At 35.6% G+C, this 14,534-nt stretch overlaps 1 protein-coding gene across 1 annotated transcript; it reads right to left on the bottom strand.

Annotated features, from left to right (window-relative positions):
* Nucleotides 1-643: 643 nt before the first annotated feature.
* Nucleotides 644-3,054, bottom strand: LOC132187390 (stearoyl-[acyl-carrier-protein] 9-desaturase, chloroplastic-like). Its single transcript, XM_059601688.1, has 4 exons — nucleotides 2,721-3,054; nucleotides 2,202-2,361; nucleotides 1,605-2,091; nucleotides 644-1,361 (listed from the first exon to the last, which is right to left on the bottom strand). Exons 2-4 carry the CDS (start codon nucleotides 2,318-2,320, stop codon nucleotides 807-809), a joined length of 1,161 nt encoding a protein of 386 aa, XP_059457671.1. The 5' UTR covers nucleotides 2,321-2,361; nucleotides 2,721-3,054; the 3' UTR covers nucleotides 644-806.
* Nucleotides 3,055-14,534: the final 11,480 nt, after the last annotated feature.

The raw sequence follows: 14,534 nt of genomic DNA on the forward strand, positions 1-14,534 counted from the left end.
AGGTAAGTGAATTTGACATATTAAAAACTATAATTAATTACCTCAATAACACATAAACTTTTATATTTGATTAGACCGTTAAATGAAATAGAGGATTCAAATGTTAGAATATAAGAATCCCTTATAATGAACTGGTCAATGGACAACTGAAATATAGTTTATAATGAAGTGAAATAGACCCATCGGAAACTGTTATACATTTATCCTGATGATGCCAATAATGTATTAACACATTTATGGAGAAGAGGAGACTTTTTGAATGAGACTTTCCAACTTATCTTATGATCATTTATTAATTTTTATTTTATTTTAATTTTTTTCCATTTTGAACTATATAACTTTCAAAAAGCGAAGGTTGGAGAAGATATGGGGATATATCCTACGAATTGAATGTTATTGAATTTTAATACTATCTATCTTTTTAAAAACAATTTAGAAAAAAAAAATCTTTAATGTGAAAATTAAGTGGGAACTCTAAAAGAAACAACTGCAAGAATAATCTTACAAAATTATATTAATACATTTTTTTTTTCTAATAAGTGATCATTACAAAATTATATTTAACCAACAACTAGAAAAGCCTAGAAAGGAACAAGAAGAACAAACAGTTAACAGCAAATGAACAGGAAAGCCAATAATTAGTTTCAAACTAATGAACTCTGAGTAAAAGCAACTTAGATGACTATAATACAAAATACAAAGAAGAGAATATTTGGTTTATTGCAAACTCCCCCATAATTTGCTAAATTATGGCTACTGTGGTTTTTTTTTTCACCTCCAGCGTTTAGGACGAGCCAGATCTATGGCTACACCTCCCTACCAAAAATCCAGCTAAAAGAAATGGGGGATGCTTTTTTTGCCCTTGCTAGAGCTCTCTCCTCTAGATTTCTCAGTCTTGGAGCTAATCCACATACATAGTCCTGGGCTTCTCGTCCCTCACCGGAAAGTCCAGTTAGTTTCTCAACGTTCCATTTAGCCACCAAATGTTCCAATATTTCTCTATAATTCCTGGCTGTGTACACACCAGTCCGAGAGGCAACATTTGCAAAGTGATCAAAAAGATTTTCATCATAGCTGTCATACATTAAGTGGGCTGGCATTAATATTTTCCTCCTCATCATGTCAGCAAATGCTATGACAGTTTCATTTGGATCAAGTTCGAAAAGCTTCCCAGCTATTTTGGTATAAGCAATTTCGTGGCGCTTCTCATCTACGGCAATTGTGCCACATATTTGGGCAAGCTTTTCGTCCCCATGCTTCATGGCAAGCTTAGCTGTATTTCCATGGCAGATAAATGTTGCTCTTTCTTGAAATGATGTGTAGATAGTAAAAAAGTAGGGACTTGTCCTAGTGCCCACATCCTAATTAGAGAGAAATATAGGACATTAACTCGTTGATCATTCTAACTTTAAAGTTCTTTATCAAAACTATGTGTTTATTTAGTTGTATTATATTAATTACTCATATTTGTTGTTATTATTGGACGTGAAATTCCATACCACACATAAAAATTCTGACATAATATTATGGTCTCGTTATAAGTTAGTGACAACACTTATGAGCAAGTTAAAAAATGTACGTTAAATAATTATTGCATATCTCACCATTCCTGATGCAATCAGATAGTGTGTTGTCTTCTCGACTTGTTTCATATCCACTCGTCCGGAAAGATAGAGGTATTTGTTGAGAAGATCACCATGCCTGTTTTCTTCTGCACTCCATCCCCTTGCCCATGTTGCCCAAGGTGTGTTATCGCTACCCGTTTCATCGTGAAAAATTTTTGTGCCATTGATAAGTGCTTGGTAAGTTGGAAGGGCTTCTTCCGTGATCATATCACCGACTAAGACAACAAAGTAGTCGTCTGGAATGTCCTTTGTTCTCTCCCTGAGTTCATTGAGTTGTTCAATGAATCCATATGAGGTAGGATTTGGCAAAAAGTCTTGTGGTTGCCAAGATTTCTCAATAGGTTTTAGGAGAGTTAAAATGTCACTCCTGACCCACTCCTCCATAGATTTGAATATTTCAACCTTTTCTGGTAGCATGGGATGGACTGTGTTAACATTACCATGACCTAAAGACATTGCTTTCCCTCTAGAATTCAAGAAAAAAAAAATTAATTAGTATTTTGTTAGGTAATTGATTGCAGCTAAAATAGTCAACAACTTAAAAGCATGATGAGAGATTTTAAAGAATGGACTCACTTAGAGCTGATGTAGAGAGTGGAAGTCACAGAAAACTTGGGAGATCTCTGAGCTCTTGCGGGTAGGAGAGCAACTGAAGGAAGGGATTGAAAGGCGAAATAGTTGAGCATTGCAGCCATGCTTTTAACCTTAATTTACTTTGTTGCTAAAACAGTGAGCACTGAAAAAAAAAATAATAATAATAATAATAAATAAATAAAATATGTCTATTAGCATTATATTTAAATGAAAATAGACAAAAATATATTCCTAATTTTTTTTTTTTTTTTTTTACATGTCTACATAATGGGAGGAAAATGGTGAAGAGAATTCAAACTAGTAACTTCGTTTTATGAGCGGATGTACAAAAGGCGACCCAGGGGCGGGCGCCCCCGGTAAAAAAAAATTAAAAAAAATTCTTTAAGTATTTTTAAGTTAAAATTTTGAGAGCACCCCTGGTAAAAAAAAAAAAATTCAATTTTTACTCTCAACGATCCAGCACGGCAATACGCTAAGAAAAAAAGAAAAAATTAAACTTACCCTAAGTTCCTAACCCAACAGTCGGACAGTCACCAAGGAAAAGAGAAAAACCTCCAACAGCGTCCAATGGCTGACTCTCTAAGTAATCACAGCTTCTCTCTTTCGTTCTCTACTCTTGCTTCTTCTTCTTTTTTCCCTCTTTTTCTCACTTTTCTCTCACCATTTCCTTCCCCTCTTTCTCAAAACCTGTCTCTCAGTCTCTAATACCCACTTTTCTTTCCTTTCTTTTTTCCTGAGTTGACCGGGTAGATTTTAGAAGAAAGGGAGAAGATGAATAGAGGATTCGTGAGGTGAAGCGTTAAGCGTGAGTTGAAAACCAAGCACGCAGTTCAAGGCCACGTGTGAGCCAAAGAATGGCTTGGAAAAGCAGTGGAATGCTTCTGGCATCCATTATTAGAGAAGCTGTCTAATTTTGTAAATAGAAAGTTAGAAAATGGTGAGTTTGGTTAGTTTGTTAGTTGATTATAATTGGGCTAAGAGGAATGGGCTGTTAGAAAATTGGTTAACCCATTTGCTTTATAAAATCTGCAAAAAATTTACCCACTAAAAATTTCCAATAATCAAAATCCCTTTTCCACCTTCCATTGCCAAAAAATCGAAACCCCAACACTACTCCAAAAATCAAACCCACCCAATGAAACTTCTCTAATCCACTCGATGTTTAGTTTATGCTGTTAGGAAAAAAAATCAAATTAATACAAAGTACATGTAATTTCAGAAAAAAAAAATTTTAAATTAAAATTAAAAAAAATTTAACCATATCTTATGCAACTATTTTACTAGTAACGGTGAAGTGAATGTCTACATGCAAAAGCTAATTATTATTTTTTATTTATTTCCTCATTAAAAAAAAATCATAAAAATAAAAAAACTTATTAATACCGCCCCTACAAGAATTGAATCCTAACTCCGCCACTGTTCATGAGGCATGGTTTTCAACTGATTGAACTACCTCTTAGAGACTATAAATTTATCTATTTTTAGAAGCAAGTCAATTACAAAATAAAAATAAAAAGATGATGATAAGCCAAACTAGAATTGCATAGCCATCTTTAGACCAAACTATAGAGAGAAAATTCTATTTATAAAATTTAATTTTGCAAATATTTTGTCAAAAAATCTAATCATTCAAAACATTAGATTGCAAGAATGAAAGTCTTACATCAAAGCATAAGCTTTTCTTACAATCAAGTGTACCTTGATTCTCTTGCTTGTAGGAACTCGTTCATGATATATTTGGAGACATGATCCCGTTCAAGCCCTTTTATATAGGTTCTTTGGGGAACTGCATGCATATTAATTATACCATCCCCAAGCCGACGAGTCAAGATGGGCACACATTTTCCTGTTAATTAATGTAGTTGGGTGGTAGGTTACAACCTAGCTTAAAGGCAAAATGTGTCGGAGAATTTATTTTCTAATTTAATTTATTAAAATGACAAGTATTTTTTATTTTTACAAATATATGTAAGAATTGAAAATATATGTGAAAACACATGCATTTTGAACCCATGTGGATTAAAAAAAAAAAAAAATCTATTCAATTTGAAACAAAAATTTATACATTTACTTTTCTGAGATTTATATAGCAATTTTTGGGATGTTGAAGACAAATTCTTTTAAGCTAGCCAGGATTAAAAAAAAAAAAAAAAAAAACTAGCTTAATTATATGAAATATCTATTAGTGACGACCAAAGTTGCCTCTTATATACACTTATTAGAGCCGACATTATGTGGCAAGTGATAAAAATACGACATTGTTTTGGCAAAAATAACGTAGAAGTCATTGGTGCTGCGCGTGAAAATTCCACAACAAAAACCAAATTTCCTTTTCTATTAGGAGCCAATATAATAAGAAGTGTTACCAAAAATATATATATATATATATATATATATATATATATATAATAATTAATGAAAAATAAGCAACAAAATCAAGAAATACATTAAAAAGATCGAGGGCTAGCAAAAAATATAATCTATTAAAACTGATAATTAATATAATTAATTACAAAGACAAACATCATTAAAAAGATGAAATTATTCTTCAAGTTCTTGATATGGTAAAGACAAAAGAGATATCTTTGTGAGCCCCTTGGTTACCAAACTATTGCCCTTCCCATATCTCACACGTACGCAAGAGATCTTCTTTGGTCACAATATAGCATAGGAAAGTGTTTGGGAGTTAAACAAATGAACCTAAAAAATTTTTTAAACTGACGTGTCAGACCTGAATGGCAGACAAGAGAGAGAGAATTGTATTTTTTTTAATTTAGGAAAAATTACCTTTTGCCACCATGAACTACAACGCCTTGGAACTTTTTCCTTATGAACTGTCAACTGTACTACTTTACCCCCATGAACTACTATTTTGTACTCAAAACCCCATTCCGTCAATCAAAGTCATTAACCCTATATTTTCAATTCTGTTTTCCTCTTTATTTACTTGGATAAAGTTTTCAATATCACCAAATTGTGAGTGCGGTGCTAAAAGATTTTCTATCTAAATCTTCAGCTTTTCTATGGTCTCTTCCAGCTCCTGAAAAATAGAAACAAGCTCAAGGTTTGATGCTTGACTCCTCTGCAACTGCATAGCCAAATCGGCATTGGACTCTTTCTAAAACTTCAGTTCATCTTTTAGTTCCTTCTGAATATGGGATACACCTTCATCTTGAAAGGATGAATCCTTGGTTGCTATTTGTTGCGCCATTGGCTTCTCTGGTGAAAATTTCAATTGTTCTACTTCTTTCTTCAAACCATCAAGTTCTGCATATGCTGCTGAAAGCTCCATGTTTAGATTTTCTTGGTTTTTGGACTGATCGGAGGATTCCATCCTTGGAATATCCAAATCAAGCATGATTTATGGGTCGCCGTGACCCACGCGGGTCTGGTGGCCGTACCCAGCCGAGACCCACTGCGGGTCACGGCGACCCATTCCTTCCTCAGAAGATGAAGATTTTTTTTTTTTTTTTTTTTTTTGTCAGGTCTGAGAATGGGTAGGAGCATTTTGGGGAAGAAAGATGCATAAGTGATCACATGCTCAGTCAGTCAAAACTGCTTTGACTAGCGAAGAGGTCAAATTACAAAAATTTTAAACTTTAGAGAGGTGCGTTGCAAAAATTGAAACATTAAGAGTCGGATTGAAAATTGGCTCAAACTTTGAAAGGTAAAGTATATTTTTCTTTAAAAGAAAGAAAAAAAAAAAAAAAGACTTTTTTTTTTAAAGTAAAATTCTTTTCATTGGAATGAAGATGCTAAATAAAAACTTAAAAATGAAGTTTTTTCCAAAAATATTTTTTTGACTTAAAAGTTTTATTTCTCAAACATACATTAAGACTCCTCCAATAAATAAAATGTTTTAAGTTCCTAATTATCATTAAAATAAATAAATAAATTAGTCAATATTCTTTAATTAAAATCTTAGTTAGTAAGACTTCACGGGAAAATAAAAAATGAAAATGATAAGACACATTTATAGCACTCCTAAAGCAGTCATTGGTGCTTCGTTTTCTATTAAGAGCCAATATAATACGAAGATTAAAAAGATGGAGGGCTTCAAGGAAGGCAGTGAAAAAAAAAATTGATAATCTATTAAGACTGATAATTAATATAATTATTTACACAGACAAAAAAAAAATGAAATTATTTTTCATGTTCTTGATATGGTAAAGGCAAGAGAGATAGTTTCCCTTCCTTCTTCAACTTTATTTGAATAAAATAAATAAAAAGACAAAAGAGTTAGCTTTGTGAGCCCCTTGGTTACCAAACTATTTCCTTTCCCATATCTCACACGTCACATCCCAGCATAAAAGATTGACTAAATTGATCATAACCACTTCATTAATTAGTCCCCCAAATTCAACCCCAACTATATTGTGGACTAACGGTATACGTTGTTTTCTTAATTTAATCCTTCCAAGCTCTATTCCAAAAAAAATTAGAATAGAAAATCAAAATGTCATCTGAAATACAAACTCGTAATTAACAAATTGTAGCTCAACAATGCATAAAAAAGAAAAAAAAAATTAAATTAATACAAAAATTTAACATAATTCTTTTTCATTTTTTAGAAATATTTAAAAATAGATTAAAAATAATATTTTAAACATAATAACAAAAGTGAATGTCTAAAGTCTTAAAATAGGATGCGAGTACTTTAAAAAAAAATAAAATAAAATAAAATAAAATAAGATAAATATATTATAAGTCTCTGAGTCAACTCGCCAAAACTAAAAAATCTCTAAGTTTTTTTTTTTTTTTTCGATTTTTTATTCCTTGGATTAATCGAAATGCCAATAAAATTTCTACCGTTAGATTTTTTTCAAAATAGTTAACAACTGTTATGGACAGGATGGCTGAGACCGTGGGGTTGGGGGTAGGAGATGAGAGGGCGAGGTGGGTACGCAGCAGCAGCAGAAGTAGCATTGCTAGGGTGGATGGGTCTGGGGATGAAGCTGCAGCCAAAGGATTCGCTAATTATTTGAATTATGAATCTAGGTTTCTTAAGATTTGATCTGTATTCAAAGATTTCAATATCGATTTTCAATTTTCTTTTCATCCTTTTTACATTGATTCTGAAGTTCTTTTAAAGATTTCTTGAGGCTTCAGTTGAATACTTTCAATCTTTGGTTTGATTTTCTATCCTTTTCCGTGCGCACTTTTGATATCTCTTTTAATTCATGCCTTAGATTGCATACTTTTAATGATTCTCTTTTACTACTATTAATGTTTTGATCTTTTTTCGTTATTCTGTATGTGTGTTTTGCAGTAGTTATTGTTGGGAGAAACAACAATACACAAACTCCCTCTTTGTGTGAATCTATAGGAAACTATAAAATAGAACAATATATATGCGGAAAAAATATATATCTAAACACCACAAGCACAAGACACGCGATTTTTAAGAGGAAAACCTTCTCGATGTGAGAAGGAAAAACCACGGGACCGTAGTCCACTCAAACAATTCCACTATCAACAATAACGGGAATACATGAGTCTTCTCTAGTCTCAACTAAAGGCATACAATCAGCAGTTATCTTCAAGAAATACAATTTCTTGGCACAAATCAACTTCTATAAAAAATAAAGAAAGATCTCACCAAAACATAGGCTACTGTTCACAAGCTCAAAAACCAATATAGAATGCTCAGAATCTAATCTCCACCGTTCATAATGAAGAGTCGCATGTTACAAACATCCCTAAGAAATTTCAGCTAATCGGACCACAAACACTTGTTGATCAGAGCTATTGATCAAGTCTGGATGGAATTTCCAAAAACTTGTTTTTGGACCTCTTTTCTTCTATTTCTCTGACAGCTGCTTGTATCTTTTTCCTTTTTCTTCTTGTTCTCTCTTTGTAACAACAAAATGATATTAAGTTTAGCAAACCCTATCCCAAATGAACCTCTCCATATGGGTTTAATAAAAACACACATGGGCTACACAAGTTTGGGCAAGTTTAGGCCATCCTCCACTTAGGAAGGAAACCCAACCCAACAAATCTCCCCCTTCCTGACTAGGTGGAGGGATTCGCCATCCCGGTGATCGAGCGACAAGTCTCAAGCTTCTCCCTTGCTAGAGCCTTCGTTAACATATCAGAGCCATTATCATCGGTGTGAATTTTCTCAAGTTCTAATAACTTGTCATTAAGAGTTTTTCTTATCCAATAGTACCTTACATCGATGTGTTTCGATCTTGAATGAAATGAAGAGTTCTTAGCAAGGTGAATAGTACTTTGATTATCACAAAACAACATATATTGCTGTTGCTTGAAACCAAGCTCCCTTAAAAACTTTTTCATCCATAACAACTCTTTACAAGCTTCCGTTTCTGCAATCAACTCTGCTTCAGTTGTAAAAAGTGCAATACATTTTTGTAACCTCGACTACCAAAAAACAGCCCCTCCTGAGAAAGTGATCAGATAACTTGAAGTAGACTTACGAATATCTACATCTCCTACCATATCATAATCTGTATAGCCAACCAACATTGGTTTGCCACTCCCAAAGCTAAGACTCAACTTGGAAGTGCCCCTCAGATATCTCATAATCCATTTTACCGCATTCCAATGTTCTTTTCCTGAATCTAAAAGAAACTGGCTAACAACACCAACTACATGGGCTATGTCTGGCCTCGTACAAAGCATTGCATACATCAAGCTTCCTACTACTGAGGCATATGGAACTCTTTCCATATCTTCCTTCTCTTCGTCTGTTGAAGGGCTTTGCTTTGTGCTCAACTTAAAGTGTGTAGCAAGAGCAGAGCTAACCACTTTAGCCTTGTTCATGTTGAACCTCTCAAGCACTTTCTCAATGTATTGCTCTTGTGATATAAACATCTTCTTGTCTTTTCTGCATCTATGAATACGAACCCCAAGAATCTGCTTTGTTGGCCCTAAGTCCTTCATTGTAAATGACTGACTTAACTGGTTCTTCAACCTGTCAATTCTAGAAGAATTCATGCCAACAATCAACATATCATCAACATAAAGCAATAGGATAATAAAATCATCATCAGGGAATTTCTGCACAAAAACGCAATGGTCAAAAGTAGTCTTCCTATAGCCTTGCTCCTCCATAACAGACTCAAACTTCTTATACCACTGCCTGGGTGCCTGCTTCAAACCATAAAGACTTTTTTTAAGCCGACACACATAGTCTTCTTTTCCTTTCACCCTGAAACCCTATGGCTGCTCCATATAAATCTCATCCTCAAAATCACCATGAAGGAAGGCAACTTTCACATCCATCTGCTCAATGTTAAAGTCTAGGCTAGCGGCTAAACCAAGAACCACACGATGGATGACATCTTCACAACAGGAGAGAAAATCTCATCAAAGTCAATACCTTTTCTCTATCTGAATCCCTTGACATCCAGTCTAGCTTTGTACCATGGTTGTGAAGTGCGTTCTTATAAATCCACTTGTTCGTTAAAGCTCTCTTGCCCTTAGGCAACTTCACCAACTCAAAAGTGTGATTGTCATACAATGACTGCATCTCATCCTGCATAGCATTGACCCACTCTGAGTTATGTTCATCTTCCATGGCTTTTGCATAACACTCTGGCTCTCCCCCATCAGTTAGTAACACGAACTTATCTACAGAATACCAAGTGGAAGGATGTCGGTCTCTGGTACACCTCCTGAGTGGAACATCTAGTGGTATCTCTGGTATTGGCAACTGATCATGAGCCTCATCATGTAAAGGAACATCAATATCACATGGATCCTACTGGTCATTTTGAACATCATGTTCAACCTATGCTGGCAAATCTGTCAAAAGAGTCGGATCCAAGTCAATCAAACCATCACTGTATTGAGGCACTCCCATTTCTGTCTTCTCAATATCATGTATAGTTTGATCTTCCATAAACACAACATATCGGCTTCTTACTAGTTTCTTCTCAACTGGATCATACAATCTGTAGCCAAACTCATCTAGGCCATAGCCTAAGAAGATGCATTGTCGGGTCTTCACATCCAGCTTAAACCTCTCATCTTTGGGAATATGCACAAATGCCTTACATCAAAAGACGTGCAAATGATCATAAGAAACATCTCTACCAGTCCAAACCTTGTCTGGTACATCAAACTGAAGAGGAACACATGGTGTGAGATTAAGGACATGTACTGATGTACTCAAAGCCTCCCCCCAAAAGGAGTTTGGCAATTATGCTTGTGACAGCAAGCACCCTACTCTCTCAACCAGTGTTTTGTTCATCCTTTCAGCAAATCCATTCAACTAAGGAGTCTTCAGAGGTTTCCTTTGATGCCGAATACCCTGTTGCCTGCAATATTTGTCAAAAGGACCCAAATACTCTCCCCCATTATCTATTCTAATGCACCTCAGCTTCTTCCCAATTTGTCTCTCAGCTAAGGCCTGAAACTGCTTAAACACATCCACTGCATGATCTTTTCTTTTCAAGGTATATTACCCACAACTTCCTTGAATGATCATCTATGAAGGTCACAAAGTAAAGGCAGTCACCAAGTGTTCTAGTCTTCATAGGGCCACAGACATCTGAAAGTACAAGATCAAGTATACCTGGCTTTCTTGTGGAAGGGGAACTCTTGAATGAGACTCTGTTTTGCTTCCCTGCCAAACAATGTGTGCACTTTTTCAAAGATGCACTCTTCATCCTAGATCGAAGATTCTTCTTGGCCAATATTGCCAAGCCTTTCTCACTCATGTGGGCAAACTCTTATGCCACAACTCTACTGAAGACTCATCATCCATTACATTAATAATGTCTTTGGAGAGTTTTGCCTGCAGCATGTACAAAGTAGAAAACTTCTGGGCTCGAGCAACAACCATAGCACCTCTAGGCTCTAGTGAGCTTACACTAACCATTACGAAAGGTGCTGCAATACCCATCATAATCAAGTTTACCTACAGAAATCAAGTTTAAACGGATGTCAAAAATATTCTTCACATCTTTAAGAACCAACTTCATGCCATTACTCATCTCCAAGCACGCATCTCCAATACCAACGATTTTGGCCAAGCCATCACTACCCATCTTCACTGTCCCAAAGTCACCAGCTGTATAGGACATGAAGAAATACTGTCGAGATGTAACATGAGTTGAGGCACCACTATCAATCACCCAGCCGGTTTCATGGCAAGCAAAATTAATGACATCCTCATCATAAACAGTGAAGAAGTCTCCGAAAGTAGTGATGGCAACTCGATCATCATTCTTGCCATCGTTATTCCTTGTCTCCTTCTGTTTCTCTTTGTTCTCTCTCTTCAATTTTCTGCAATGCTTCATGATGTGCCCTTTCATGCCACAGTGATGACACTCAACATTAGCAAACCGGTTTGACTTGTTTCTGTATTTATCTCTATTCTTCAGAACTTTAGTCTTACTTCTCCCCCTTCTTTTTGTAACCAAAACTTCTGACTGTGAAGAGGATCCCTGTGATTTTCTTCTCATCTCTTCATTCAATACACTACTTTTAGCCAAATCCATATTGATAACACCATTTGGAGCTGAGTTAAATAATGACATTCTAAATGTCTCCCAAGAGTCCGACAATGTACCAAGTTAACAGAACCCTTGAACCTCATCATCAAACTTGATACCCATCTTAGCTAGCTGATTAATAATTCCTTGGAAAGTGTTCAAGTGATCTGTTAAGGGAGTTCCATCTTGGTATCTCAAATACATCATCAAAAACATTTTATTATTTCCAGCCTTACAGGCATACAACTTCTCAAGTTTTTTCCAAAGTGTGCGTGCATGTGTCTCACCATCAATATGATTCAAAACATTATCATCTACCCACTGCCTAAGATATCCACAGACTTGTCTATGCATCAAAGTTCATTCTTCATCAGATTTACTGTCTGGCTTCTCAGCAGCAAACACAGGTAAATGAAATTGCTTCACATAAAGTAGGTCTTCCATTTTACCTTTCCATATATGATAATTTGAACCATTCAAAGACACCATTATACTTAGATTAGCCTCCATGACTAACCACTTAAGTGCGCTCGATCGCACCTAGCTCTTATACCACTTTGTTGGGAGAAACAACAATACACAAACTCCCTCTTTGTGTGAATCTATAGGAAACTATAAAATAAAGCAATATATATGCGGAAAATATATATATCCGAACACCACAAGCACAAGACACACAATTTTTCCGTAGAAAACCTTCCCAATGTGAGAAAGAAAAAGCACGGGACCGTAGTCCACTCAAACAATTCCACTATCAACAATAACGGGAATACATGAGTCTTCTCTAGTCTCAACTAGAGACATACAATCAGTAGCTATCTTCAAGAAATACAATTTCTTGGCACAAATCAACTTCTATAAGAAATAAAGAAATATCTCACCAAAACAGAGGCTACTATTCACAGGCTCACAAATCGATATAGAATCCTCAGAATCCAATCTCCAATTGGACCACAAACACTTATCGATTGGAGCTGTTGATCAAGTCTGGACGAAATTTCCAGAAACTGGTTTTTTGGCCTCTTTTCTTCTATTTCTCTGGCAACTACTTGTATCTTTTTCTTTTTCTTCTTCTTCTCTCTTTGCAAACAAAAAAAAAAAAAAAAAAAAGAGATATTAGGTTTAGCAAACCCTATCCCAAATAGGCCTCTCATATGGGTTTAATAAAAACACACATGGGCTACACAAGTTTAGGCAAGTTTTGGCCATCCTCCACTTAGGAGGGATACCCAACCCAACAGTTATGTTGGGGTGCAGACATTGGGTGTGGGCATGGGTGTGGGTGAGAGGTTTTGGATTCAGATTAACAGCAATTGGTAATTTGGTGGTAATGAATTATTTCTTATCAAACCCCCCCCCCTTCTCTCCGCCACCATCGGCACCACCACCATCACCACAAACACAAACACAAATGAACACGAACGCACCACCGCAATCAACAAGACCCAACAATATGTCTCAACTTCTACACCCAATGTCTGCACCCCGACACCCACACCCACACTCACACTCACTCTTCACAGCCCCCCCAAGCCATCAGACCAACCCAACAACAATTTTCTCATGCTCGGGAACTTCGCTACCAACTCGCCTCCTCCGGCCGTGGCTTCATTCCCAAACCCATCCACGCTGGCAAACGCTACTTCCACTGCTGCTGCGTACCCACGTCACCCTCTCGTCTCCTACCCCCAACCCCACGGTCTCAGCCATCATGTCCATGACATTTGGCCTCCCAGTCCCCACCACCGCTAGTTGCATCCTGCTCAGCTTGGCGTCAATGGGTATTTGCAGTTCCATCGAAATGGTATTTTTGGGGAAGGAGCACTATGTTGGGGAAGAGAACCCTCAAAACTCACCGCTTTGGCTGGTGCCAAAACTGTGAGTTTTGATCCTACGTGTCCACAGTGGACACGTAGGATCAAAAATTTCGACTAATATGGCATATTGTAAAACGCACAATTTCAATGAGACTAACGATTGTTAACCATTTTGAAAAAAATCTAACTATAGGGATTTTATCGACATTTCGATTGATCCAGAAAGTAAAAATTCGAAGAAAAAAAATTCGAAAAAATTCGAAAAAATTCGAAAAAAAAAAAAAAAAAAAAAAAAAAAAACCCTAAATGTCTCCTTAATGATGTTTGCTGACTTAGTTCAAGGAATGAATGGTTTATGGTTCGTAAAATTTATTGGTTAATGGCTCCAATACAAAATTAGGATCCTCTCCATTTCAAATAAAATAGATAGTATCGAGTTAGTGTTTTTTAGAAGAGTAAAATTGTTATTTTAATTTTTTTGGACAATTTTACCCCTCTAAAATACACTAACTTCCCACAATATAGCAGTTGAGTTGGATCCCTGAGCAATATGGTCATCTCCAGTTCAAAAGGTCCAAATCGTTTATTTAGACTATTTTATCCTTTTTTATAAGCAATTGACTCCTCTCCTGTTTAAAAGGTCCGAATCGGGGGTTGTGAAAAACATACTAAGGACCTTCTCTTTATTGCTTACATCTCTCGAGAAGCTTGAATATCAAATGAAGCTTCAAACGCATCAATGTGTTGTATGTTTATTTGCCTGCATGTGTTATATCATTCACACTGGTGTTGAAGGAATGTGTTATATTTATACTAAATTTATGCTTTGAATTTCGATTTATTTATTTTAATGTTTGTCGGATTAATTTATAAAATAATGATTAGCAAATGTGATATGAACAATAATGTTCAACTATAGATAATGTCTTTTTGTATTTTCTAAAAGCAGGAATTACAACATTAAGGCTCAAAATGTTCATTACCTGATATGCGGATAGCGGATAATAACTGCATTTAATAACCATGCAAATGCA

Source organism: Corylus avellana, chromosome ca7 (genome assembly GCF_901000735.1).
Source record: "Corylus avellana chromosome ca7, CavTom2PMs-1.0".
Taxonomy (NCBI): domain Eukaryota; kingdom Viridiplantae; phylum Streptophyta; class Magnoliopsida; order Fagales; family Betulaceae; genus Corylus; species Corylus avellana.

Coding starts and splice junctions, on each gene's coding strand:
- LOC132187390 (XM_059601688.1), bottom strand. CDS start 2,320: ATGGCTGCAATGCTCAACTATTTCGCCTTTCAATCCCTTCCTTCAGTT. Junction 2,092..2,201: donor ACTCTCTACATCAGCTCTAA/GTGAGTCCATTC, acceptor CTTGAATTCTAG/AGGGAAAGCAATGTCTTTAG. Junction 1,362..1,604: donor ATCTGATTGCATCAGGAATG/GTGAGATATGCA, acceptor CTCTCTAATTAG/GATGTGGGCACTAGGACAAG.